Raw genomic sequence first — 24,899 nt, 5'->3', positions numbered from 1 at the left:
CAGAGGCTGGTCTTGAACTCCTGACGCTCTTGCCTCTACCTCCCAAAGGCTGGGATTCCCAGTGTGTGGTCTATTATAGCTCTCATATACACCTAAGAGGTTGGGATTCCTCCATCCCCCTGTAAGCAGCTGGGGTTGTAGTTTCTTAGGAGGGTCTGGGAGCTGGGATCCTATAATCCTCCACAGCCAGGATGAGAGCTCCCAGCTTGTGGTGTCGGGGACCCTTGGCCCTGCCGGCTTGGCAGCTCTCTGGAACATTTCCTGCTACTGTGGCCTGTGGGTTCCCTTCTTTGGTCACCGCAGGCTTCTGTCTTTGGGCCTCTGCTCTCCACCCGTCCTTTTTCTTCCTGCCCTGGCGGCACTCCTCCCCCCCCCCCCCCCCCCCCCACCGCGCGCAGTTCAGGTGCCTTTTACTGCTGCAGCTTCTGTCATAGTTACAGGCGGTTTGGAGCAGCTTCCGCCAGTTTCTGTAGACATGCTGCCCACTCTGCTGCCTCAGGGGCTCAGTGCATTGCCAAGCTCTCTTGTCGCCGCCGCCACTCCACTGCTCCCGCTTCCACCGCTCGTCTTCGCGCTCGCCCCGTACTATATACAGCAGACAAGAAAGGACAGCTTTTTACCGAGTCCACTGCGGCAGCACGGGACATGGCAGCACGGGACCTTGTCCTAGGCGGGCCTGCCACACGGGTCCGATGGCCAGAGGGTATTCGCACCAGTCACAGGAAACCGCTCATGCAAATGAAGATTGGTGTTTGCACCGAGCGCAGCGCTGCCGTTAGCACCAGCGTCTCCAGGTCTCACCAGACTGCCCGGGCTGGCTTTGAAATTGGGATTCTCCTACTTCAGCCTCCCAGACGGCTGGGATGACAGGCCCCAGCCACCAGATGCAGCTGCTAATAATAAAGAGCCACAATTGGCCGGTGGTAGAGAGCTAGTAGAGTGTCTGCCTAGCATGCCCAATGCCCTGAGACTAACCACCGGCAGTGCTTAAATTTAGGGTAGCAGAATATCCCTTTAGTTTCAGCACTTCTGGCTAAAGGATGAGGAGTTTGTGTCAAATTTAAGGCTAGCCTGGGGTATATAAGACTCTTGTCTCAAAAAAAAAAAAAAGCTAATTAAAAAAAAATAAAAGAACAAAAAAATTTCCAGTTGTGGTGGCTTACACTTGTAATCTTGGGACTTGGGAGGTAGAGGCAGAAGGAGGAGGATCATGAAGCCAGCCTGGGCTACCGTGTTGATTCCCTATTTAATAAAAAAATTAAAAAAAAAAAAAAAAAAAAGGCCGGGTGTGGTGGTGTATGCTTTTGAATCCAGCACCCAAAAGGCAGAGGCAGGTGAATTTCTATAAATTAAAAGCCAGCATAGTCTACACAGCAACTTCCAGGGCAGCCAAGGCTACATAGACCCTGTCAAAACAAACAAACAAACAAAAAAAAAAAAAAAACAAAAAACCCTGGGCTAGAGTTAATAGCATTTACTGCTCTTGCAGAGGACCCACAGTGAGTTCCCAGCATCCACAGGGTGACTCACAGCACAGCCATATGTAACTCAAGTTCTAGGGGATCTGATGCCCTCTCTGTCCTGCGTGGGTACCAGCACACATAATGCACACACACAATGCAAACAAACACACACATAAAATATGAATAAAAATAAAACAAGCCAAATTAAAAAAAGACAAAACTAAGCCAAATCTTCCACACAGACTCCTGCCTCTGATTGCACAAATTTTTCTTTTATAACAGCATCTACTGACAAAACCCAGATGTCCAGCAGCTGGCCTAGGGCTCAGCTCGGGCCTGTGGAGCCAGCCAGCTGCCCTGCCAAACCCACCCACTTTAGTAGTAGTGGACTTAAATGCTTGCCACATATACCTTGTGGCCTGAAACCCTTCAATGTCTATTACTTACAGAGAAGTCCCTCGGCTTACCAATGGAACACATCAACACGGTGTCAAACACTTGTCGCATAAGGAGGCAAGTGTATGCAGCATGGGTGACTATCAGAAGCCAGCAGCAGGCTGGGTGCTGGTGCATGCCTGTAATCCCAGCACTGGGACAGAACATGAGACATTCCGAGACAGCCTGGGCAACAGACTGAGACCCTGTGTATGTGTCGATGTGTGTGTGCACACACACACACACGTGTGTGCACTAGTGCCATTCCTCAGGAACCATCCGCCTTGTTTTCTGAGACAGGATCTCTCACTGGGTTGGTGTTCACCAAGTTAGTTAAATTGGTGGGCAGCAAGTCCCAGGGATCCCGGTCTCCATCTCCAGTCATAGCAGTACAAGCACGCAGTGCTAGACTTTTGTTTTTCCGAGTCAGGGCTTCTCTGTGTAACAGTCCTAGCTGTCCTGGAACTCACTTTGTAGACCAGGCTGGTCTCGAACTTAACTGAGATTGGCCTGCCTCTGCCTCCTGAGTGCTGGGATTAAAGGTGTGCGCCACCAACCGCCCGGCTTAGACCTTTTTTTTTTTTTTTTTTTTTTAATTTGGATTCTGGGATTGAATTCAGGCCCCGGATGCTTTCACTGCCAGCACTTAAAAGCGTAAAAGCTAGCCAAGAATGGTGGTGCATGTCTTTAGATCCAGACAGAGGCAGGCAGATCTGCATAGCAAGTTCCAGGACAACCAGGACTACATGGAGAGACCCTGTCAAACAAAAAACAAAAATAAGTAGAAGTGTAAAAGCCAAGGGTTGAGCCGGGCGGTGGTGGCACACGCCTTTAATCTCAGCACTCGGGAGGCAAAGCTACACAGAGAAACCCTGTCTCGAAAAAAAAAAAAAGGCCAAGGGTTGGAAAGATGACTAAGCCGTTAAGAGAACTTGCAGCTGGGGCGGGGGGGGGGGGAGGGAGGGAGAGCACTTGCTGATCATTCAGAGGATTGGGGTTTGGTTGCCAGCATCCACTTCTGGCACCTAGCAACCTACAACTTCGGGGGGGGGGAGGGGGAGCGGCTTTCCAGGCGCGCGCGCGCGCGCGCGCGCACACACACACATTAAAAAAAATAGTCGAAGCCAGCTGTGCTGGCACTTAGTAGTAATCTCAGTGCTTGGTAGGACAAGGCAGGAGGATTGCTGCGAATTGGAAGTCAGTCTGGGCTACACAGTGAAAATTCCAGGCCACAGTGAGACCCAGTCTAAAAGAGGAAAAAACAAGTCGGGCATGGTGGTGCACGCCTTTAATTCCAGCTCGCCGCCGTAGGCAGAGGCAGGCTGATCTACAAAGCGAGTTTCAGGCCAGGCAAGGTTACAGAGTGAAATCTTATCTATAAACAAAACAAATGCAATGAACACTATTTGCAAAACTGCGCAAGTGAGGACAGGGCCCGTGCAGGCGGACTCCCCAAGGGCAGGGCGTCGGGGGCTTCCTCCAAACACTGCACCTAGGCAGCAGAGGGGAGGAGGTGCCCGGGAGCCCACCGCATCTTCATCAGGAGTCGGGTCTTCTGGGTCCACTGAAGCGCTGCCTGGAACTCAGCGCGGACGCCTCCGCGGAGAATCCGGATCCTAACGCTACTCAGGAGGCTTCTCCTCTCTCTAGGCGCGGCCCCTCCGGTCCCGGTGCGCCCGCCCCGCCCACTGACGCCATACGTCCCGCCCTTTCCCCGCCCCTTGCGGGCCGCGGCGGGGCAGTCGCCTTCCGATTGGTTTGGAACTTCAGCAGGCGCGCCTGGGATTGACGGACGTTTGCGTCACTCTCCTCTCCGATCCCGGCGCGGCGCGCGATTGGCTGTGGCTGTGGAGAGTCTTCGGTGCCCGGCCTGGGCGGCGCGGACGAGGCCTGAGGCGGCGGCGCGAGGCAGGTGAGCTGCGGCGAGCGGGCTGGGCAAGAGCGGGAGTGGGCGGAGGTACGGGGGGCCACCGCGGTAACGCTGCGGGCACTGGGGGACTGTCTAAGGACCGGCGGGATGTAGGTGGCAGGGACGGCTCGAAGTGGGAACCGTCAACCGGCCACGACGCGCGCGACGCCTTGCGCGCTGCCAGGCCGCGCGCCCGGGCGCCCAGAGTCTGGTGTCCCGGGTGCCTTGGCACTCTGGTCCCACCTTGCCCCGGACCCCTGGCGTGTTGGGTTCCGGGGTCTTCTGCTACCCGTCGCGGCGCGCAGGCGCAGGCGCCATCCCGGGGGCGCGCCCTCTCGGGGCGCAGGTGCTGCAGGTGCGGGGAGGGGCGCGGGGCCGAGTAGCGAGTACCTGGCCTGGGCACCCTACACCTGCTGGTTACCCGGAGCCAGTTGCCTTTGCCCCCGGCCCGGCGCGCAGGACAGTACCAGGCTGGCCCGCTGGAGCTTTGTTGGATGCAGCCTTTCGGGGACCCGTGGGCATCAATCAGCTAGGGGAACTTTGCTGCTCCCCGCTCGGTGGTGTGAAGTGCAGTCCTTCGACGCGCGTTTCGCGCCTCCGGGACAGATTCCTAATTAGATAACTGTGTGGCATTTTAACTTGACTGACTGTTGCACGTTTTAGATCTCTCCAGAACTCTTCTCCCTTCTGAGCCCCAGCCTCATGTTGTTTTTCTTCTCTTCGTCTCCCTCCTTTTTTTGATTTTTTTTTTTTTTTTTTTTTACGAGACAGGTTCTCACTGTGTAGTTCTAAGAAAGATCCGCCTGCATCTGCTTCCTGGGTGCTGGGGTTAAAGGCGTGCGCCACTAAACTGGGCATTGTATGTCTATCTGTCTATCTATCAATCAGTCAGTCATTTATCTATCTATGGATCGGGCCTCAGGTAGCCCAGGCTGACCTAGAACTTGCTATATAGTAGAAAATGACCTTGAGCTCCTACCCCTGCCCCCACCTCCCTAGTGCTACGATTAGATGAGCGCAACCACACTGGTCAATGGTGCCAGGGATGGGGCTGGAACCCAGGGCTTCCATGAGCGTAGTCACAGTACCTTCTGACTATTCTATGCCTCCTGTTTTCCTTGGTCAGTCGCGGAGCCTGGGTCACCTTTTTTTTTTTTTTTTTTTTTTTTTTAATTTATCGAGACAGGGTTTCTCTTTGTAACGGTTCTGGCTGTCCTGGAACTTGCTTTGTAGACCAGACTGGCCTCGCAGAGATCCACCTGCCTCTGCCTCCCCAATCCTGGGATTACAGGCATGCGCCACAACTGCCAGGTTGGGTCACTTCTTACAGTGTGCAGGTTATGGTGCTCTGCCCAGGCTGTGGGTGACATGCTTGAACCCTTGCTCCAATCATGTGAGGGTCTGAGAAGACTCTTCTGTGTTACCTTTTAGTCTTTTTTGTTTGTTTGTTTGTTTTTGTTTGGGCCAAGTCTTTTGTAGCTCAGGCAGACCCAGGGTTAAAATCCAGATCCTTGTGCTATGTGTGTGTGTGTGTTGTGAAAATTTCCATTTTAAACTGTATACAGTGTTATGCAACCATCGCCATTATCTTCTAGTTCCAGCTTTTCATCACCCTAAGGGAAACCCAGTACCCACCAAGCAGCCCCTCCCATCTTCCTCCTCCCTGTCCGTCAGCTGCAGCTCTGCTTGCAGCCTGTCGATTTGCCTGTTCTGGATGTCTTATTTAAGACTCGTCCGTGCTGTGTAGCATGTGCCCCTATTCTATTACTGTCTGTGGCTGACTGCTTTTCCTAACTGTATGGACCTATTAGGTCTTTAAAAAACATTTTATTTAGCCGGGCGGTGGTGGCGCACGCCTTTAATCCCAGCACTCGGGAGGCAGAGGCAGGCGGATCTCTGTGAGTTCGAGGCCAGCCTGGACTACCAAGTGAGTCCCAGGAAAGGCACAAAGCTACACATAGAAACCCTGTCTCAAAAAACCAAAAAAAAAAAAAAAAAAACCAAAACATTTTATTTGCCTGTGTGTGTTTGCTGAGGTCAAGAGGACAACTTGCTGGAGTCAGTTGTCTTCTTCACCTGTGTAAGTCCTGAGGGACTGAATTTGAGTCAAGTGTGGTCACAAACAGGTCTGCCCCCTGAGCCATCTCGAAGGCTCTGTTACATCTTGTTTATCCACATCATTGGACATTTGGATTGTTTCCACCTGTTGGGTTATTTAACCAGTGTTGCTGGGATCATGGGAACAAGTTTGTACTTGAACAGGTTTCCAAATGTGTGCATGTATGCATCCCAAGGTTGATGATGCTGGGTGACTATCTCAATCATCTTCTACCTTTGTTTTTTGTTTGTTTTCTTCAAGACAGGGTCTCACTATGTAGCTCTGGCTGTCCTGCTTCTGTAGACTAGGCTGGCCTTAGACACAAAGATTTGCCCGTCTCTGCCTCCCAAGTTCTGGGATTAAAGGTGTTGCATCATCGTGCCCCACCCACTACCTTATTTTTTAAAACAGTGCTTCTCACTGGGACCCGAGGCTCACCAATTTGGAATAGACTGACTGGTCAACAAGCTTCAGAGATCCTCCTGTCTCTGCCTCCCCGATGCTAGGGTTACAGTTGCAGGCTGCTGTGCCCAGTTTTGTTCTGTGGGTCCTGGGGTCAGACTCAGGTCTTCATGCTTGTGTTTCCAACTCTTTACTGGCTGGGCCATGACTCCAGCCCCTGAGCACCTGTTTTTAATTCTTAGAATATAGATCTCAGAGTAGAATTGCTGGATCACATGGTAATTCTATGTTTAACTTTGTGGGGAGCATCCAGACTGTTTTTCCACAATGGCTGCATGTTTCACACTCCCACCCACAACGTGGGAGAGGCCCACTTTCTCCACATCTTTGCTAATACTTGTTTTCCTTCCGTCCCTCCGCCCACCCACTTACCCCTTGTTCAGTGGCTGTGAAGGATATCTTTGGCTTTGGTCTGCATTTCCCAGATGACACAAGTGATGTGTGTGGATTGTTGCTTCAGGTCTTCACTGCCTCTATTTCTCTGTAGACCAGGCTGGCCTGGAATTCACGTCCACCAGCCTCTACTTCCCAAGTGCTGGGATTAAGATGTTGGTCCACCATGCCTAGCCTTTCTCTGTCTTTTAATTAGGTTGTCTTGTTGAGTTGTAGAAGTTGTTTATGCATTCTGGACATGTATGACTTGCAATACCACCCACCTCTGTCTCTGTTTCTCTTGGAGACAGGATCTGATTATAAATCTCATTCTGGTTTCAAACTCATGGTTCTCCTGCCTCAGCCTCCTGTTTTGCTACCATGATTTGCTTCACCTTTTCCCCCTCCCCCAATTTTGTTTGTGTGTGATATGTATGAGAATGCGTGTGTATGTGGAAGTCAGAGAACTTTGTGGAGTGAGTTCTCTTCTTCCAACTTAGGTGGGTCTTGGGGATTGAACTCTGGGCTTCAGGCTCATGCTGTAAGTGCTTTAGCCACTGAATCCTCTTGCCAGCCATGGCAATCTTCTCCCCCGTTCCTCAAACAGTTTCTCTGTGTAGCATTGGCTGCCCTGGAACTAGCTCTGTAGCCCAGGCCGGCCTCAAACTCAGAGATCCATCTGTCTCTACCTCCTGAGTGCTGGAATTAAAGGTGTGGGCCACCACCAACTGGCCATGGCCATCGCCATCCTTTTGATAAAGTGTTTTTGTTGTTTGGAAATAGGGTCTCACTGGCTGGCCTAGAACTCACTCATATGTAGACCAGGCTGCCTCAAACTTAAGAGATCCACCTGCCCCTGCCTCTTGAGTATTTTTAATGCTCAAAGTGATAAAGTCCAGTTTATCTGCTTTTTTCTTAGGGGGGCATATTTCTTTAGGTCACAAAGACTTGTCTGTATGTGTTCTTTTGAAAGTTTTGATAGTTTTGTGGTTGTTTTTGATCTCTTGTGAGTTCATTGTGGGTTATGATGTTTGAGGGTCTGACTTCATTCTTCCCATGGAAGTTCAACTGTTCTAGCACCATTTGCTAAAGGGAATTGCTTCCCTTGTCAGTTGGCCTCAGATGTAAGGTTTACCTTTGACCCTGTATGCCATTCCGCTGGAGTACGTCTGCCCATACGCCAGTAACACATTGGCTTGCAGTGGATTTTGAAATCGTGATTCCCGAGCTCTGTTCCTTTTTCCAGACTTATTTGCTCTCTGGAAACTTCTGCAGTTCAGTGTAAATGAGGGATGGCGGGACTGGAGAGATGGCTCAGTGCTTGAAAGCAGTGGCTGCTCTTCCAAGGGACCAGGGTTCAATTCCCAGAACCCACATGGCAGCTCACAAACTGTCTGTAACTCCAATTCTAGGGGATCTGATACCCTTACACAGACATACATACAGGCAAAACACTAATCACTGCTCATAAAATAAAAATAAATTATTTTAAAAAATGAGGGATGTTTTCTCCAGGTTTGCAGAAAGGGCCTATGGGGTATTGACAAGGGCCACAGTGCATTTGTGCAGCATTGCTTTTCAGGATAGTGAGTCTTTCTGTTCTTTGTGGGCCTTTTTACATTTCCTTGTAGCTTTTAGTACCCAGGTTCTGCCCTTGGGTAGTTAAATTGATACCCAAGGCTTTGCCTTTTTTTTTTTTTTTTTTTTTTTTTTTTTTTTTTTTTGCCTCTGATGCTATTGTGGAATTCTCAATTCCGTTTGACCTTGCTCATTGCTAGCATGTGGAAGTACAGCTGGCCTTGTGTGGCTGTGTACCCTGCAGCTTTGCTGGATTCACCAGCCATCATTCTCGGTTGTGCTTTAGGATGTTCTGAATATGAAATCTAGTCAGCTGAGAGGAAAAGTTGCCTTACTGTTACTGCCTTTCCGGTCCGCACACCTTTCCCTCACTTTCCTTGAGTAATTGCTCTGGCTGGAACTTCAGGACAGTGTCAGATAAACCTGCTGCCTGTCCTCTTCTCTCTTGATCTTAGGGAGCACTCTGTCTTTTCACCTTTGGGTGTGATGTTGACTGTGGGCTTTTCATGGATGCCTGTTTGGAGTGTTGAGGACCTCGTTTGTTGAAAAACTGTTTGGACAGCCTATAGTCCAGACTGACCTGGCTATGTGACTGAGGACAACCCTTAACTTCTGCTCTTTCTGTCTCTACCTCCCGAGTGATGGAATTACATTTGTACCACCTCACCTTGTTTATGCAGTGCTGGGAATGGAACCCAGGGCTCTGGGCATGAGAAGTATGCATTGTACTAGCTGAGCCACACCCACACACTTTTAAATTTATTTACTTGTTTTTGTTTTGTTTTTTGAGACAGGGTTCCTCTGTGTAACAAACAGCCCTAGCTGTCCTGGAACTTGTTTGTAAACTAGGCTGACCTCGAACTCACAGGGATCCACCAACTGGTTCTGTCTCCCCAGTGCTGGGATTAAAAAGTTGTGTGCCACCACCGCCCTGCTATTTTTATTTTCTTAATTTTTTAAGGTGAGGTCTGCTTTGTAGATCAGACTTGGAGTCCTACTTTACAAGAGCTGGGAATACAGACGTGAGCCACCATACCTAGCTTATTGAGTGTTGTGTTATGCATGAAGGGTGTGGGGATTCTCCAGTGCACTTCTGTACCCACTGCCACGGTTGGTCATGTGGTTTTGCTTGACAGCATCTCCAACAGACTTCTAGCCTAGCCACCTCCAGGCTCCTCCTTTTCCTGACACCTTCACTTCCAGGTGTTAAATGGTTGCCATTCATTCTTGAGTCTTTGGGGTTCTTCGATGAAATCCGGGTGCCTTCTGGCATTCTTCGTTGCAAAAGCTCTCCGGGCCTTTTCTGGCTCAAGTTGGCTCTCATTTATCTGGTTTACAAAAGTTCCTTTCCGTTTGGCTCTTCCTTTCTGTTCCATGCATACTTGCCTTTCCATGGAATCTGACATCTGTGTTCAACACTATTTATTCTGTGTGTAGGTGTAGTGCCATAGCACCCATTTGGAGAGTAGAGGACAGCTTGCCCGAGTCCGTTCTCTCCTTGCACCCGGTTCCTGGGATCCAGCTCAGGTCAGTAGGCTTTGTGGCAGGTGCCTTTGCCTACTGAACCATCTTGCTGGCCCTGTGCTCATCTGTCACAGGGACAAGCTGGCTGGAGCTTACTGAGTGACCTATTTTCAGAGAACCTGGGTATTTAATGGCGTGTGCTTCACCCTTCTGGGTTTGTGAGTCTCTAGTACTCTCCTAGATACTCTGCTCCTTTTGGGGTCACATCTCATAAACCAGGCCAGTCTGCATTTTCTCCCAGTAAACAACGGTGCATTTTTAGAAGTCAGCCTCAGGACTCTTGCCCTGCCTTAAAGGTCTCAAGTGAGGCAAGATAGTCCCAGGGACTGGCAGGATGCCTCCCAGGGCATTTATCCCTCAGGCTGCGGCTCCTGAGTGCCTGGAGAAGGGAGTGCCCTGTTGCTCTGGTGAATGCTCAAGGGGCTGGTCCTGTACACTGGCTGGAGGGTTGCCATGCACCTTCTTGATTGAAAACATGCTCTTGTTTTCTCCTCCCTACTCCCCAAATTTGGAACTCACTGCCATTCTGGACCGCCTCCTCCACTAGATTTTCCGATGGCGAATCTGAGAATGCTAGCTCTGCATCTGAAACTAGTCCCTTCACGGGTGACAGAGGAGCAGCTCTCACTGTAGTGCTGGGCTCTGATGGGCGCTGCTCATCAAGCAGCATGGTCTGTGCTGCTAGAGCGGTCATAGATGTCATAGATTAGAGACAAGATCTCTGTGACAGATGCCTTTGACTTTTGCAGAATTAAGCTGCAGGTCACAGACAAGTGGTGTGAAAGGGCTTGCTGGACCAGTGGTTCCCCCAGCAGGGGAAGGGTTCCCTCAGGACGGGTGAGGTTTCAGAGTGCCTCTGCCTGCCTGCCTGCCCTGCTGCTGCTGCTTTCTGCTTTGTTGGTTTTTCAGGACTGGGTGTTGAACCCAGGTCCTTACACATGCGTGTTTAGTGCTGTCACTGAGCTCTGCCTGGTTGTAGTCCTTTTTTTTTTTTTAAAATACATTTTGAGATAGGGTATTGCTAAGTTGCTCAGGCTGGCTGAGTGTCATGTAGTACAGGCAGGCTTTGAACTTGAGATCTTCCTGTCTCAGCCTTTCAAGTAGCTGGGATTACAGACCTGTCCCACCACACACTGTTATGTAGTACTGATGTTTTTTAATTAATTAATTTGTTTGTTTATTTTATTTTATTTTATTTTTGAGACAGGGTCTCCCTTTATAATCCTGGCTGGGCTAGAACTCTCTGTGTAGACCAAACTGACCTGGAACTCAGAGATCCTCCTGCCTTCTGGGGGATGGGATTATAGGTGTGCACCACCATACCTGGCTCTCATTTTTTTTTTTAAGTAGAGTCAGACTTTGTAGCCCAGGCAGGCCTCTAATTCTCTATGCTCCTACCTCAGCCATCCCAATGCTTAGTTACAAGCATGCCCTACCAAATCTGGTCTAAAATGTGTGTGTGTGTGTATGTGTGTGTGTGTGTGTGTGTGTGTGTGTGTGTGTGTTTATTAATTAATACTGATTTTTTTCAATAGGTATGGCAGAATTATTTGTTTTTGAGGCAAGAAGGATCTTGCTATGTGGGCTTGGAACTCACAATCCTCCTGAATCAGCCTCTGTAGTTGTAGGTTAGGCTTAGCAGAAATTTGATTTTACAGAAGTTACTCTGGGATATTCTCAGCTATAGAGCCCTCCCTAGCCTGTCAAATGCCCTGGGTTTCATCTTTTGCACTGCAAAAAAGAAACCAAGAAACACATTTTTCCAAGTATTTTTCTTGACAGTGGACATAGTCATTGAACCTGCTGGGTAGCACCGGGCTGCTGTGCAGGGCCAAGTTCTGGGTGATGGCGAGTCAGTGAGGTGGAGGTGGGACACGTGGGTATAGGATGCGTGTGCTGTGTCTGTGTGGTTGTGCTTCCCTGGTTCTTCAGGAAGGTCCTGTAGGGGCGGATCAAGTGAAGTGGGGGAGCACCCACTATTAGTCAGGGTGTGATGGGGTTTCAGAGTACCGCTGAGGGATGAGGTCTATGACAGATGGTGCTTCCTGGGAAGCCGGAGGAGGGCCTGGCCTCCTGTACTCCCCACAGCCTTGGATTGTAGTGGGACGGACTCCCAGACCTGAGTCTCTGGGTTTGACCTCAGATGGTGTAGAAAGGATTTTAAGACATGCCGTGGTCCTTGTGATTTTTGGCCAAAGCTGCAGTATGGCTTGTATGGGTGTACTTTATTGACAGTGCCAGGAGGTGCCAACCTCAACTACAACATCCTCCACCGTCCCAGACACGGAAAGAGGTACTGCCACCAGTTCTTCTTTCTTTCTTTTTTTTTTTTTTCTTTCTTTCTTTCTTTCTTTCTTTCTTTTTTTTTTTTCTTTTTGTTTATTGTTGTTGGGTTTTTTTGTTTTTGAGATAGGGTTTCTCTGTGTAGTTTTGGTGCCTGTCCTGGATCTTGCTCTATAGTCCAGGCTAGCCTCGAACTCACAGAGATCTGCGTGCATCTGCCTCCCGAGTGCTGGGATTAAAGGCGTGCGCCACTACCGCCTGGCAAAATTTTATTTATTTTTATTTCATTTACATTGGTGTGCATTTGCCTGAGTGTTTGTCTGTCATGTACATTTGCCTGCATGTAAGTCTGTGTGATCCTCCAGAAATGGAGTTACAGACAATTGTGAGCTGCCACGTGGGTGCTGGGAATTGAACCAGGGTCCTCTGGAAGAGCAGTGCTCTTAACCACTGAGCCATCTCTCCAGCACTGCCATCTGTTTTTAAGTTTGCCTGTTAGAGTGTCTCTGAGACCAAGTGCTCTGTTATTTTTCACGTAGCATTTCATCACTGTGGGTGCAGATCAAATCTCTTGTGTGGCCAGTAGCCTCAGGCCCAACCCAGGCAGCTGTCCTCAGCTGTGACCCCCAGCAGGGACTAGAGGAAAGACTGTGCTTGTTTTATTTGAGAGCTGCAGTTCTGTTCTGTGTTTTAGGTTTGTGTTGTTTGCATGAAGCTACATTTAATTTTTTCCTGAAAATTTCCTGCTGTGTTTTCTGTTTTGTTGTAAAATAAGTACAGGCATTCTAGGTGGCAAAGATTCAGGTGATAGGGTGGAAGGACTGAGACTCGCTTTGGAACAAAGCATTCAGGCAAGAATTTTGTATTTTCATCCTCGGTGTATGTGGGTCTCGTAAGGGGAGTGGTGTGGAACGAGAATCAGTGTGGCTGAAGGATCCTGCAGTGATATGCTTGCTTATGAAACCCCTTCCAGGGCTGGTGGCATGGCTCAGGGGTAGAGCATTTGCCTGGCATGTGAAGGCCCTGGGTTCTATCCTTGGCATTAGAAAAGAAACACAAACAGTAAACACATCCTTAGACTGGCATCAGAGCTTAGATTAGAGCGTTTCCTTCTCTGGCCTGTGTTCTCCTGGGCAGCTGAAGCACAGGACAAAGGCAGGCCTGGTCTGGATGGCCTGGAAGGCAGAGCTTCTCCTGTGTCAGCTTTGTCTGGAGCCTGCACTCAGCACCAAGTTGACTTCCAGCAAATCCTTTTAGAGGCCAGGACACTTGTGAGGAGCGTGGTCCCATGTCCGTGGCGACACGGGTTCGGTTAGCCCGAAAGGCTGGAGGAGTGACGGGACCTCTGGTAGCCAACAGGCGCTTTTCAGGGGTTTCTGGTGCTGTGGAAAACGGTTGCATTTCTTCACTTAGGGTTTTGCTGCCCTTCAGCCCATCCATCCGTCAGTCCCACAGACTGAGGCCCTGCAGAGCGGACTCTTCAGGGGTAGCCAGGAGGCAGACTGGTCAGCAATGAGGGACCTTGGTGATAGAACAGTGTGGATGTGCTGAGCCTGGCCCTCGGACACCAGGAGGAGGAGCAGCAGATGACATTTGGCCTATAGGTGGTGGCATGAGCTTTTGAGGGTCCAGGTGTGGCTGAGCCATCCATGCTGCTCAGTGGACTTTTGTCTTTTGTTCAGGGCAGGGTTGAGTTAATCTTTCATCTCTGGGATTGCTGGCCTAGGAGGAAGCAAGTCTTTTTTAAAATTTTATTTTTAAACTTTCCCATTCATTTGTTGTTTCTTTCTGTGTGTATGAGAGAGACAGACAGAAGGGAGTCCCTCGTCTGGTGGTGTGCATGTGTGGAGGTCAGAGGTGACTTGTGGAGGAGTCACTTCTCAGTTCTTTCCTTCTACCGTGTGGGGCCCAGGATTTGAACTCAGCTTATTAGGCTTGACTCCCAGTGCTTTGACCTGCTGAGCCATCTTACCAGCCCATTCTCTCTCTCTCTCTCTCTCTCTCTCTCTCTCTCTCTCTCTCTCTCTCTCTCTCTCTCTCTCTGTGTGTGTCTCTGTCTCTCTCTCTCAATCACTCACAAGCTGTGAGCTTGAACCATTCTCTTTTTTAACTTAAACATAGCTTATATTCCAACAAAGTAATTGCAGCTAACATTGCAGTGTGTGTCTATCAGGCTCTGTCTTATGTGTGGAGTCCATTCTGTCCTCTCTGTTTTGGTTTTATGACGTCATCCTACTCTATCTATATAGCCCAGGCTGGCCTTGAATTCACAATCCTTCTGCCCTGCCTCAGCGTCCTGCTGAATAGCATTGAGTGTGCAGGTCTGTGCCAAAGAGTAAATTTAAAGAAATTTTTTTTGTGTGTGTGTGTGTGTGTGTGTGTACATTAGTGTTTTGCCTGTGTGTATGACTGTGTGAGGGTGTTGGGTCCCCGGAACCGGAGTTACAGACAGTTGTGAACTGCCATGTGGGTACTGAGAATTGAACCCAGGTCCTCAGAAAGAGCAACCAATGCTCTTAACCACTGAGCCATCTCTCCAGCCCGAGTAAAATAAAATTTAATGGTAACTGTTGTCCTGTAATGTAGATCTGCAGTGAGCTTCAGAAGGAGTGGGCTGTTTTCCTGTCTGCAAATTTTGTGCAGCACCTCCAGAGCCTTTACGAATTTGGCCTCTTGTTCTTTGGAGAATATATGTGTGTGCATGCTCATGTATGTGAACCTGGGTGTGCAGTCATGTTTTCTGGGGTGATTGCCTGGATCATCGATAGACGACATAACTGGGGAGTTTGGGCCCAGGGCAGGTGGTCAGTGTCCTCACTCAGCAGTATTGGTAAACAGGGAGAATGATGATTTGCACACAGCTTTGTTTGGTAGGCTTTCTCTGGGGAATGTGATCCCAGGGCTTTCTGGATTCAAGAGGCATCAGGTTTGCGGGGGAGCAGGAGGAGGGATGAGAGGGGGATCTGTGATCTGTGGTTGGTATGTAAAATGAATAAAAAAATTTCTTAAAAAAAGCATCAGGTTTAATGGGGGAGAGGAGGTGTCAGGGTCTGTCAAGCCTGATGTTGCAGTTACTGCTTCCTCCTTGTCCTGCCCCAGACTTGGCTGCCTAGACTCAGCTTGTGTTCACACTGGTATTCTGTGTGGCATCCATCACCTTTGCATCTCGGTTCATCAAACACCTTTTTCAGAGCCCGCCATCCCCAGTTGCGGGTCTCCTGCTCCCTTCTGTGGACCTTCCAGCCTTGGATGGGAAGCTGCCATGTGGCCCCTGGTTGTCTTTGTTCTTGCAGATTTGTGCTGAGAGCAAGTTAGGTCTCCTTAGATGGTGGCATGGGGTGTTCCACTGGCTGGGAACTGAGATGAGCTGCGCAGTGGCCAGGGTGCGCAGTGGATGTGTGGGCTCCTCCGTCCTGGAGCTTTCATCTGGCTTCATGGGTGAGAGCATGCTGAGGTATTTCTCCAGATGGAAATGCATATGTAGTCCCTTACATGTCCCTGCTCCCCAGCTTTGGGAACCAAGTCTTGGCTGTGTGAGATTTTGTTGTCCCACATAAGTGGTGTGAGTGAAATGACAGGGTGAGTCTCCCTCTACTATTACCCCCAGTGATCCCTGTCTTCTATCCGCTTCAGAGCTTGCAAGCATTAGCCATTGGATTTTGACATTGCTTTGCACGTCCTGGGGGTTGAGCCAGGCCACAAATGCCCCATCCACCAGGGTGTTCAGACTGCCATTGTAGAGAACTTGGTGGCTTTGGGCTCAGGCTTGACCCTGCCAAATAATGCATTTGCCAGAAGACTGGACAGTGGAAAGTCCCTTTCGAGAATGAAGGTGGGAAGTTTGATTTGGATGTTAATAACGAGATGACAAGAAGTAGTTGAACACCTGTCCTGAAGAATGGAAATAGGAGTGGTTACTGATGCTGTCACTCGGCCCAGAATGTTCCGGTCACCTGGTCAGAATCCATTATTACATTCTACCAGGGTGGGGCCCTGTTGTTGGTGGGGGGCTGGGAGGCAGTGTGCTTGAGGCCCCGGAGCCAGCCAGGAGGTTGGAGCCATTGAAGCGTCGTCAAGTTCTGTGCCTTGACATTCTTCTTTGGGTCTGTTCAAGTGCTCTAAACTTACAGCGAGGGGGATGGAGCAGCTGAGCAGGTATCAGGCATTATTGGGTTCAGCAGTTAGTGTTGTCTGCAGAAGGTTGTCCACATGTCCCCTCCCCTGCCAGGAGTGTGGCGGCAGGCTGAAGTGTTTTCTCACACCCAGGTGTGCTGTGAGGTTCTTAGATCTGCTGGGTGTGGTAGCAAGTGCCTGCTGTCTAGCTGCTCGGGAAGCTGAGACAGGAAGATTGCTTGAGCCATGAGTTGGAGGACAGCCTGGAAGACACCATGAGATTTCTTTTCTACAGAGAGGGAGAGAGAGAGGGAGGGAGGGAGAGAGGGAGGGGGGGAGAGAGAGAGAGAGAGAGAGAGAGAGAGAGAGAGAGAGAGAGAGGGGAGAGAGAGAGAGAGAGAGAGAGAGAGAGAGAGAGAGAGAGAGAATATCAGTGTTGTAGTAGCACACAGTCTCATATTCTAGGCTGGCCTAGAACTCCTGATCCGCCTGCCTGTGTCTCCCAGATGTTGGGGTGATAGGCATGTGTCACCATAGAGATACCATACAGATATGGTAGCCCTTATGAGTGTCTTATTTTTAAAGGAATATTTGGGCTGTTTTAAGGAAAATGGTGTTAGGACTGGAGTGGTGGCTCAGTGGGTAAGAACACTTCCTGCTCTTGCAGAGGACCCAGGTTCACTTACCAGCACCCACAGCCATCTGTGACCATAGTTCCAAGGAATACAACACCCTCTTCTGGCTTCTGTGAGGACCAGCCATGCACAGGGTTCGAATACATATATGCAGGCAAAGCATTCATACTCATAAAAAAAGTAAATCTTTAAACAGGAAAGAAAATGATGTGATGAAAGTGCTTTAACATGGCTTGTAACTGTCATTCATATATAATTTTTTTGTTCAGGATATTACTATTTTCCATTTTATTTTCTTCTCTTTTATTTATTTGGTTTTAACTCTATTTTATGAGACAGAATTGTGCTTTGTAGCCCAGCAGGCTTCAAAATGGCAGTGTTCCTCTTGTCTCTACCTCCTGAGCTCTGGAGTTACAGACTTGAACCACCATACCTGGCTTTCTTAGTTCTGGTTGGTTGGTTGGTTGGTTTTGCTTGGTTTTGTGTCCCTCTTAAAAAAACAAACAGGCTGGAAAGATGGCTCAGGTTAAGAGCATTAGCTGTTCTTCCAGAGGACTAGAGTTCAATTCTCAGCACCCACATGGCAGCTCACAACTGTCTGTAACTCCAGTTCCAGGGGACACAACACCCATGGTAAAACACTAATGGAAAATTTAGAACAAACTAAACAAACAAAAAAACCACAACACTTTAGGTTTGTTTTTCTGAGGCAGGGTTTCTCTGTGTAGCTCTGACTGTCCTGGCCCTTGCTCTGTAGACCAGGCTGGCCTCAAACTCAGAGATCTGCCTGCCTCTGCCTCCTGAGTGCTGGGATTAAAGGTGAGCGCCACCACTGCCTAGACAGGGTTTTACCTGTAGATCAGGCTGGCCTGGAATTCACAGCACTCCTCCTGCCTCAGAGGTCAGAGGGCCAGGGTTGCAGATATCAGCCACTGCTACGGTTCTCTAGATTTTTCTTTTCTTTCTCCCCTCCCCCCAGAGCTGAGGACTGAACCCAGGACCTTGCACTTGCTAGGCAAGGCTCTACTACTGAGCTAAATCCCATTGAGCTGAATCCTCAGCCCCTCCCTAATCATCAATGGGTTACTATTCCCATTACTATGAGGAGTTGTTTCATTTTTCTGGGTGGAGCCTGGGACCTTTCGAATGGTCGGTTTGCAGTCTCAATCAAGCACAGTCCCACTGATCTGCCTCCCACCTTTATGAGGACTTCGAGTACATTCCATTAAATGTGTATGTGCTTGCCCACATGTACCTTTTAGCCAGAGGAAGACTTGAGTCATTGTAAAGAAGAGAAGATGAGAACCTGAGAAACAATGAGCTCACCATAGTTTTATGTTTGCCTAAGGGAGGGAAGGTATAAAAGTCTCCAACTTCTGCTTATCCCTCCTGTTCTTCACGGCGGGGCTTTCTTGTTTGGTTCTGGGGTGCTCGTGCGAACCTCAGCTTTGCAGCAAAGGATGGCAGTGCTGCTCTCTGCCTGTGGGATCAAAAATTAGTCATTTTTTTTCTCAATGCTAGTCCTTGCTCCAGAAGACTGAGGGCATACCACACCTTCAAGAAATGGAAAGTCACAGGCCCCCATATGGTGGCACACACCGTTAACCCCAGCACTCAGGAAGCAGAGGCAGGGGTATCTTTGTGAGTCTGAGGGCAGTCTGGTCTACACAGTGAGTTCCAGAACTACATAGAGAGACCTCAAAAATTAAAATAAAATAAACAATGTTTTAGCCAGGTGTGGTGGCTTATACCATTAATCCTAGCACTTGGGAGGCAGAGGCAGCAGATCTTTGTGAGTTCAAGGCCAGCCTGGTCTATGAAGTGAGTTCCAGGACAGCCAGGGCTCTGTTACACAGAGAAACCTTGTCTCGAAGAACAAACAAACAAACAAAAAAAAAAAAAAAAAAAGAAGGAAGAAATGGAAAGTCATATTTCAATATTTCTCTCTCCCCACCCCTACCCCCCAACAGGGTTTCTGTGTGTAACAGTCCTGGCTGGCCTGAACTCCCAGAGATCCACCTGCCTCTGCCTCCCAAATGCTGGGATTAAAGGCGTGCACTACCACTGCCCAGCCGTATTTCAACATTTCAGAAAAGGGCTCTGGATTCACTGTCAGGTTTTCTTGGAAAGTGCCTGGTTTATGTCACTATAAGCTGGCCCTAGATTTCTCTTGCTAGTTTTTATTCTAGTGACGTTCTCACTTGTAGACTAGGCTGGCTTCAAACTCAAGGTAATTCTTCTGCTTCAGCCTCCTCCCTAGTGTTAGGATTATTACCATGCCTCGCCCGCTTGTTATCTTTTGGTTTTGGTTGTGTGTGTGCATATGTATGTGTGGGGGCGTGTTCTATAGTGTGTGTGTGTGCAGGTGTAGAAGTGTGGAGGTCAGAGGAGAGCCACAAGTGTTGTTCCCTGTTTTCCACCTTGTTTGAGACAGTGGTTGTGTCCGCCAGGCTGGCTGCCTTGCACCCTTCTGGGAATTCTCCTATCTTCCCCCGTCTCACCATCAGAACACTGGGGTTACAGATGCATGTCTGTGTCTGGCGTTATGCGGGTTCTGGAATCCAACCCTGGTGGGTATGCTTGTGTGGCCGGAGTTTCGTTTTTATGTGCACATTTGGAGCTGACACGTGACAGAAGCTTTGACTTGGGACTGAGAAAAACTGTCATGTGGGGCTGCCAGTCCTGTCTCTGGACTTCTGCTAACCCTTTAATACCTAGTCCTCTTCTGTTCCCTCTGCAGCATGGTCTGAGGTGGTGAACATGGACTTTTCTCGGCTACATACATACACTCCCCCCCAGTGTGTGCCGGAGAACACCGGCTACACCTACGCACTCAGGTGAGTGAGTGAGTGCCCCGTCGGGGTGCAGCACCACAAGGCCTCAGAGCACACAGTGTGTGTTGATGTGACAGTCGCACAGCGTTGAGCCCTCCACAACCAAGTGGGCATGGAGGCTGTGAGTGGCTCCTAGAGCTGTGGGCTTCTGAGTCACCTCTTGCAGTGAGTGACTCAGGTGTTAGTCACTTAGAGTGACTCACCGTTTCAGGCTCCACCCTGTGGCCATGATTGGGAGCAAGCCTGTGAGTGTGACCAGCAGTTTGCCAATAGTTTGGGCATCCCCTGAGAGACCCTGGTCTAGGGGCTGCCTTTGGAAGGCCAAATTCCAGGAGCGTGCTCCAGACAGTGTGTTCTTGTTCTTTGGGTCCTTTGAGCCTCAGTAACCGATTGCTGCTCTGTTCCTTCCCAGTTTGCCAAGTGGAAAGGGTGATTGCAGAGAGCCTCACTAAGCTGTGGTGTGTGCCGAGGAGAGTCAGCTGTACTACTGGGTTAGGGCATGACTGGCAAGTAGAGGCATATGGGAGGTATGTGTCGAGTCACTGTCCAGTGGCTTCACCTAGAAGGGTGACTCCACAAAAAAACCTAAAGGAAATCAAGAAATAGCTAAAGAAAATACCGTGTGTGTGTGTGTGTGTGTGTGTGTGTGTGTGTGTGTGTACACATGTTTGCATATGTGTGGGCATAGTTGTGTGCAGGTGTGTGTGTGTGTGGAGGCCAGAGGTAAACAGTGGGTATCTTCTTTGTCATAGTTGTGTGCAGTTATGTATGTGGAGGCCAGAGGTAGACAGTGGATATCTTCCTTGTCATAGTTGTGTGCGGGTGTGTGTGTGTGGAGGCCAGAGGTAGACAATGGGTATCTTCCTTGTCATAGTTGTGTGCAGGTGTGTGTGTGTGGAGGCCAGAGGTAGACAATGGGTATCTTCCTTGTTTGCTCTTACCTTTTACATTGATGCAGGCAGTCCACCAGTCTAGTAGCCTCTTTGTCCCTGGGATCTCCGCCTCCTGAGCACTGGGATTATAGACAGGTTTCCATGCCTTTCTCACGCTGCCTTGGCAAGCACTTTTCTTCGAAATCATCTCCCCGTCCTCAAGAAGATGCTTTTGGACAGCAGTGGTCAGCTGTGACGTCTGACGACTCTGCTTTCCATTTGCATCCTCAGTCCAGTTGCACTTGCAAGGGATACTTGCTGGGCTCAGTTTGTTTTGAGACAGTTGTCCCCATGTAGCCCAGGCTAGCCTCAAACTCACTGTGATGTTTTGGCCTGGAGCCTGTAGTATGTCAGCAGTAAATGAGTGGCCAGCTCAGGTGACTTCCCTGAGCCTGTCTGGGAACATAGAAACAGTTATTCTTAGTGACTTATTTTTAGCCTTTATGACCTATTTTAAGTACAGTGTTACTCCATGTGTCCAGGGAAGCCTGTGCTTGGCTGCGGTGAAGTTTGCAGCCTTTGTTCAGTTAGGCTTGTGGGGCCTGTGGACAGGTGGCATGGAGGAATGGTGGCAAGGTGGTGACGTGTTAGGTGTGTAGACGGGGTCCAACAGGATTTTAATCCACAGAGCTGTGCTTAAAGTATATAGGGCTGAGTAGGCTAGACCTGTCCTGGAATACAGAGATGGGTGAGTGGTCAGTGAGAGCCGTTAGTGGTATTCCTAGCTTTAGTTGGATCATGGGTAGACAGGATTGACAAGTCAGGAGAGTCATGTGACGGGGCCTGAGCCAGTTGCCATTGGGTAAGTAACTGGGCCCCAAAAGTAAGTGAGATTGCCATAGGCCATGGACAGCATGGCCCAGACAGGAGAGCAGAGCAGGATTGGAACTGCAGAGCTGGATTGACGGAGATGAAGGGAAGACCCAGTGGGTGACAGTCAGCCTAGGCACAGCCATGGCACAGGGAGCATGTGGGTACAGTTCCAGGCTTCTGGTCTCAGCTTCTCTGAAAACTTGTCGTGGTCCTCAGCCAGATGCTCAGTGTGGCAAGAGGCAGAGCAGCTGCACCCTGCTGTCCTCCGGTAGCACCTGCTAACCCATTCCAGTGCTGGTTCAGCAGCTTTCATGTCTTAATTCTTAGCTATGGCAGTGACTGACTGTTTGGACACTCATGGGTTTAAGTAAAATGTCTTTCTCTTGGAAAATGCATGCACTGTGAGAATTTGGAGGGAATGGAGAAGTTAGTGTGCTGCCACCAGCTCCGTCCTGCGGTGACACTGGCTCCCTCATGCCTAGTTTTGGTGGGGTGTAGTGACACAGGCCTTTAGCCTCAGCGTCCAAGAGGCAGAGACAGATAGACCTCTGTTTGAGGCCAGCCTGGTCTACATAGAGAATTAAAAAAAGAAAAAGTTTCCCAGATCCGTCTCCTTTTGTTGATAGTGAGCTTTCATGTCAACCCAAACAGGATCCTCACCCTGTGTTTCAATAGCTTCTTTCTTTCTTGAGTCTACCCATATTTCCTGTGATGTGGTGTTAGGTCTACACGTTTGAGCACTTATTGTTTGTATGTGTACATTACACATATCTAGGTTTCTGTATTTGTGTGCTCACATGTGTATGTGTGTGTTCAGGCCAGATATCAACCTCTACCTTGTTTTTTGAGACAGGATCTGAACCTGGGGCTCACTGGTTCAGCGAGGCTGGCAGGGATCTGCCTGTTGTCTCCCCAGTGCTGGGGTTACCATCACAGGTGACCCACATTTGTGTGTGTGGGGGGGGGGATGCTAGGGATTGAACTCAAGTCCTTTCACTTGTATTTCAAGCACTTTCCTGGTCTCTCTCTGGAGCTACTGTTTGTGTTTTCTCAGAGAGGATCTCGCTAGCCTGGCACTGAAGTTGAGTTACGCATCACCATACTGGCTTTCTTCACTGGCATGGCTCCATGCCCAGTGCTGTGATGGAGTCTTGTGTCATAGTCTAGAGAGACTTGAGGCTCCTCCTGGAGATTTGAATGGCTTGTGTTGTCCCTTGACCCACCTGTTGTGAGCCCAGTCAGCTGCTCCCAAGGGTCATGGCAGCTGTTGATGGCCTTTGCCTCCCTCAGAGAGGAAGCCTCTCCCAGAAGTCCTGAGGCTTGGAGCTGTTTGCTCTGCAGGCTTCCTCCTCTGGCAGGAGGGAGGCTGCCTACAGGATGAGAGGTGGCTGGAGTGAGCCAGCCTCAGTGTGCCTGGGAGCCAGGAGTCTGCAGCAGGCCAAGTGCAGTGGAAAGCCGGGCGAGCATGGTGAGACTAGACATTGTCAGTGAGTCACCTGCTTAAAGCCAGGGCCCTCGGGGTAGCTGGTCTGGTGGAGCGCAGCATGATATGGCCATGTGTGCTTGTTGTTGTTCATTGGGGCCTGCTGAGAGTCTGGATGCTGTGGTCAGACCTAAGAGAGAATCTAAGGTGTGGAGAGTGGAAGAAGTGACTAAGAAGGAAAGGTCCCTGGAGGTTGGGAGGGACTCAGTACAGGGCAGAGGACATGGCTGCAGGATCCTCCAGGAAGGAAGGGTGTGTGTCAGGCTTCCTTCTTTGAGGAGCCAAGAGTGTGTGTGTGTGTGTGTGTGTGTGTGTGTGTGTGTGTGTGTGTCTGTCGCGCGCGCGCTTACACACAACTGCCATTCAGGAGAGCAGAGGCAGTGGGTTAGAGACTTGCCTGGGCTACAAAGTGAATTCTAGGGTTTGTGGAGATGGCTTCAGTTGGTTAATTCATGTGTTATCAGCAAGCCTAGTGAACAAACTACTATCCCTGAACCCAAATGGTAGGAAGAAAGAACTGTCCCTCATAAATTGTCCCCTGACCTGCACATGCAAACCATGTGTGCATGAAATGTTCATCACATAACCTGAGGCATTTCGTATCCAGACCGTAGTAAGCAGTGTGAGTGGGGCAGTTTCTGTTTCTTTTAGCCTGCAGGGGTAGGCCTCACTTCTGACTAGGTGGTTTTGGCCCTTTGCAGACAGAGTGGCAGCAGACAGCCACAGGGTCAGATGCACCCTGAGCTGTGAGGATCCCTTACCCAGCAGCTAGAGTCTTGAGGGTGGAAGGATGGGAAGCAGAGATGGTACATAGTTCTGTGGTATCTTAGTTCTGTTGCTATGAAGAGACACCATGACCAAAGCAACTCTTATAAACAAAAGCATTTAATTGGGGCTTTTTAAAATTTCAGAGGTTGCCGGGCAGTGGTGGCGCACACCTTTAATCAGTCCCAGCACTCGGGAGGCAGAGCCAGGTGGATCTCTGTGAGTTCGAGACCAGCCTGGTCTACAGAGTGAGATCCAGGAAAGGCTCCAAAGCTACACAGAGAAACCCTGTCTCGAAAAACCAAAACCATTTCAGAGATTGAGTCCATTATCATCGTGTCAGGAGTAAGGCAGCACACATGTAGACATGGCTCTGGAGAAGTAGAGTTCTTCATCCTGATCTGAAGGCAGTGGGCAGAAGCGCCCCGGGCCTGGTGTGGGCTTTGAAACTGCAAAGCCCATCCCCAGTGACACACTTCCTCCAACAAAGCCACATCCACTCCAACAAAGCTACACCTCCTAATCCTTCTCAAATAGTTCTACTCCAATATATTAGCCTATAGAGACCATTCTTTTGTTTTGTTGTTTTTTGAGACAGGGTTTCACTCTGTAGCCCTGGCTGTCCTCGAACTCAGAGATTCTCTTGCCTCTGCCTCCTGAGTGCTGGGATTAAAGGCTGCCCTGCTTTGGAGCCCATTCTTATTCAAACCACCACAGTGCTGGGCCATATCTGTAAATCAATTCTGACGTGCAATGTAATCTTTGTAAACTAAAGCCATAATTGTATGCAGTACCCTGTCAGACGGAAGCTATCTAATTTTAGGGTTCACTGAAATTGGCCTGGCAAGTTTTCTCATTGAGCACCCTGCTGTCAGCTCTTATCTCATCATGACTTGGCCTTTTTTGCTGGTGCACCCTATCTCAAGCATCTTTGTTGTCCTAAAGACCTTGCCTGCTGAAGCCACTTGTACTGCCTTCCGAGTGGTCTGACCAGTGCCACTCCGAGGCCGGCTTGGTGTCCGCCCTGTGTGATCTTACTTCACCCATACCCTGGAGGCCACAGAGCCCTGTATTAGCAGGGCACGAAGCTGGAAAGCCACTAACTAGCTCCTCCTGGCCGCTGGGGTTGCCTTAGAGCAGTTCTCCCCAAGGTATCTGTCATTTGCCCTGTCTGCTTTGTGTCTCCTTTCACCAGCTGGC

General features: G+C 49.6%; 1 protein-coding gene across 17 annotated transcripts in view; it reads left to right on the top strand.

The window, feature by feature from the left end:
* The first annotated feature begins 3,709 nt into the window (after positions 1-3,709).
* The window catches only part of Sun1 (Sad1 and UNC84 domain containing 1), a 47,006-nt gene continuing 25,816 nt past the window's right edge, over positions 3,710-24,899 (top strand). For 15 of the 17 annotated variants that reach the window (XM_028856044.2, XM_028856042.2, XM_028856040.2 and 12 more), the window contains exons 1-2: positions 3,733-3,810; positions 19,613-19,709. In XM_028856044.2, the coding sequence (XP_028711877.1) occupies positions 19,633-19,709 (77 nt within the window). In that variant the 5' untranslated portion in view covers positions 3,733-3,810; positions 19,613-19,632. Of the gene's footprint in view, positions 3,811-19,612; positions 19,710-24,899 lie in introns of all 17 variants that reach the window. The other 2 variants (XM_037198455.1, XM_037198456.1) reach the window with 2 other exon arrangements.

Source organism: Peromyscus leucopus, chromosome 23 (genome assembly GCF_004664715.2).
Source record: "Peromyscus leucopus breed LL Stock chromosome 23, UCI_PerLeu_2.1, whole genome shotgun sequence".
NCBI lineage: Eukaryota > Metazoa > Chordata > Mammalia > Rodentia > Cricetidae > Peromyscus > Peromyscus leucopus.
The sequence above is the reverse complement of the archived record's forward strand: the minus strand, read 5'-3'. Positions and strand labels throughout refer to the sequence as shown.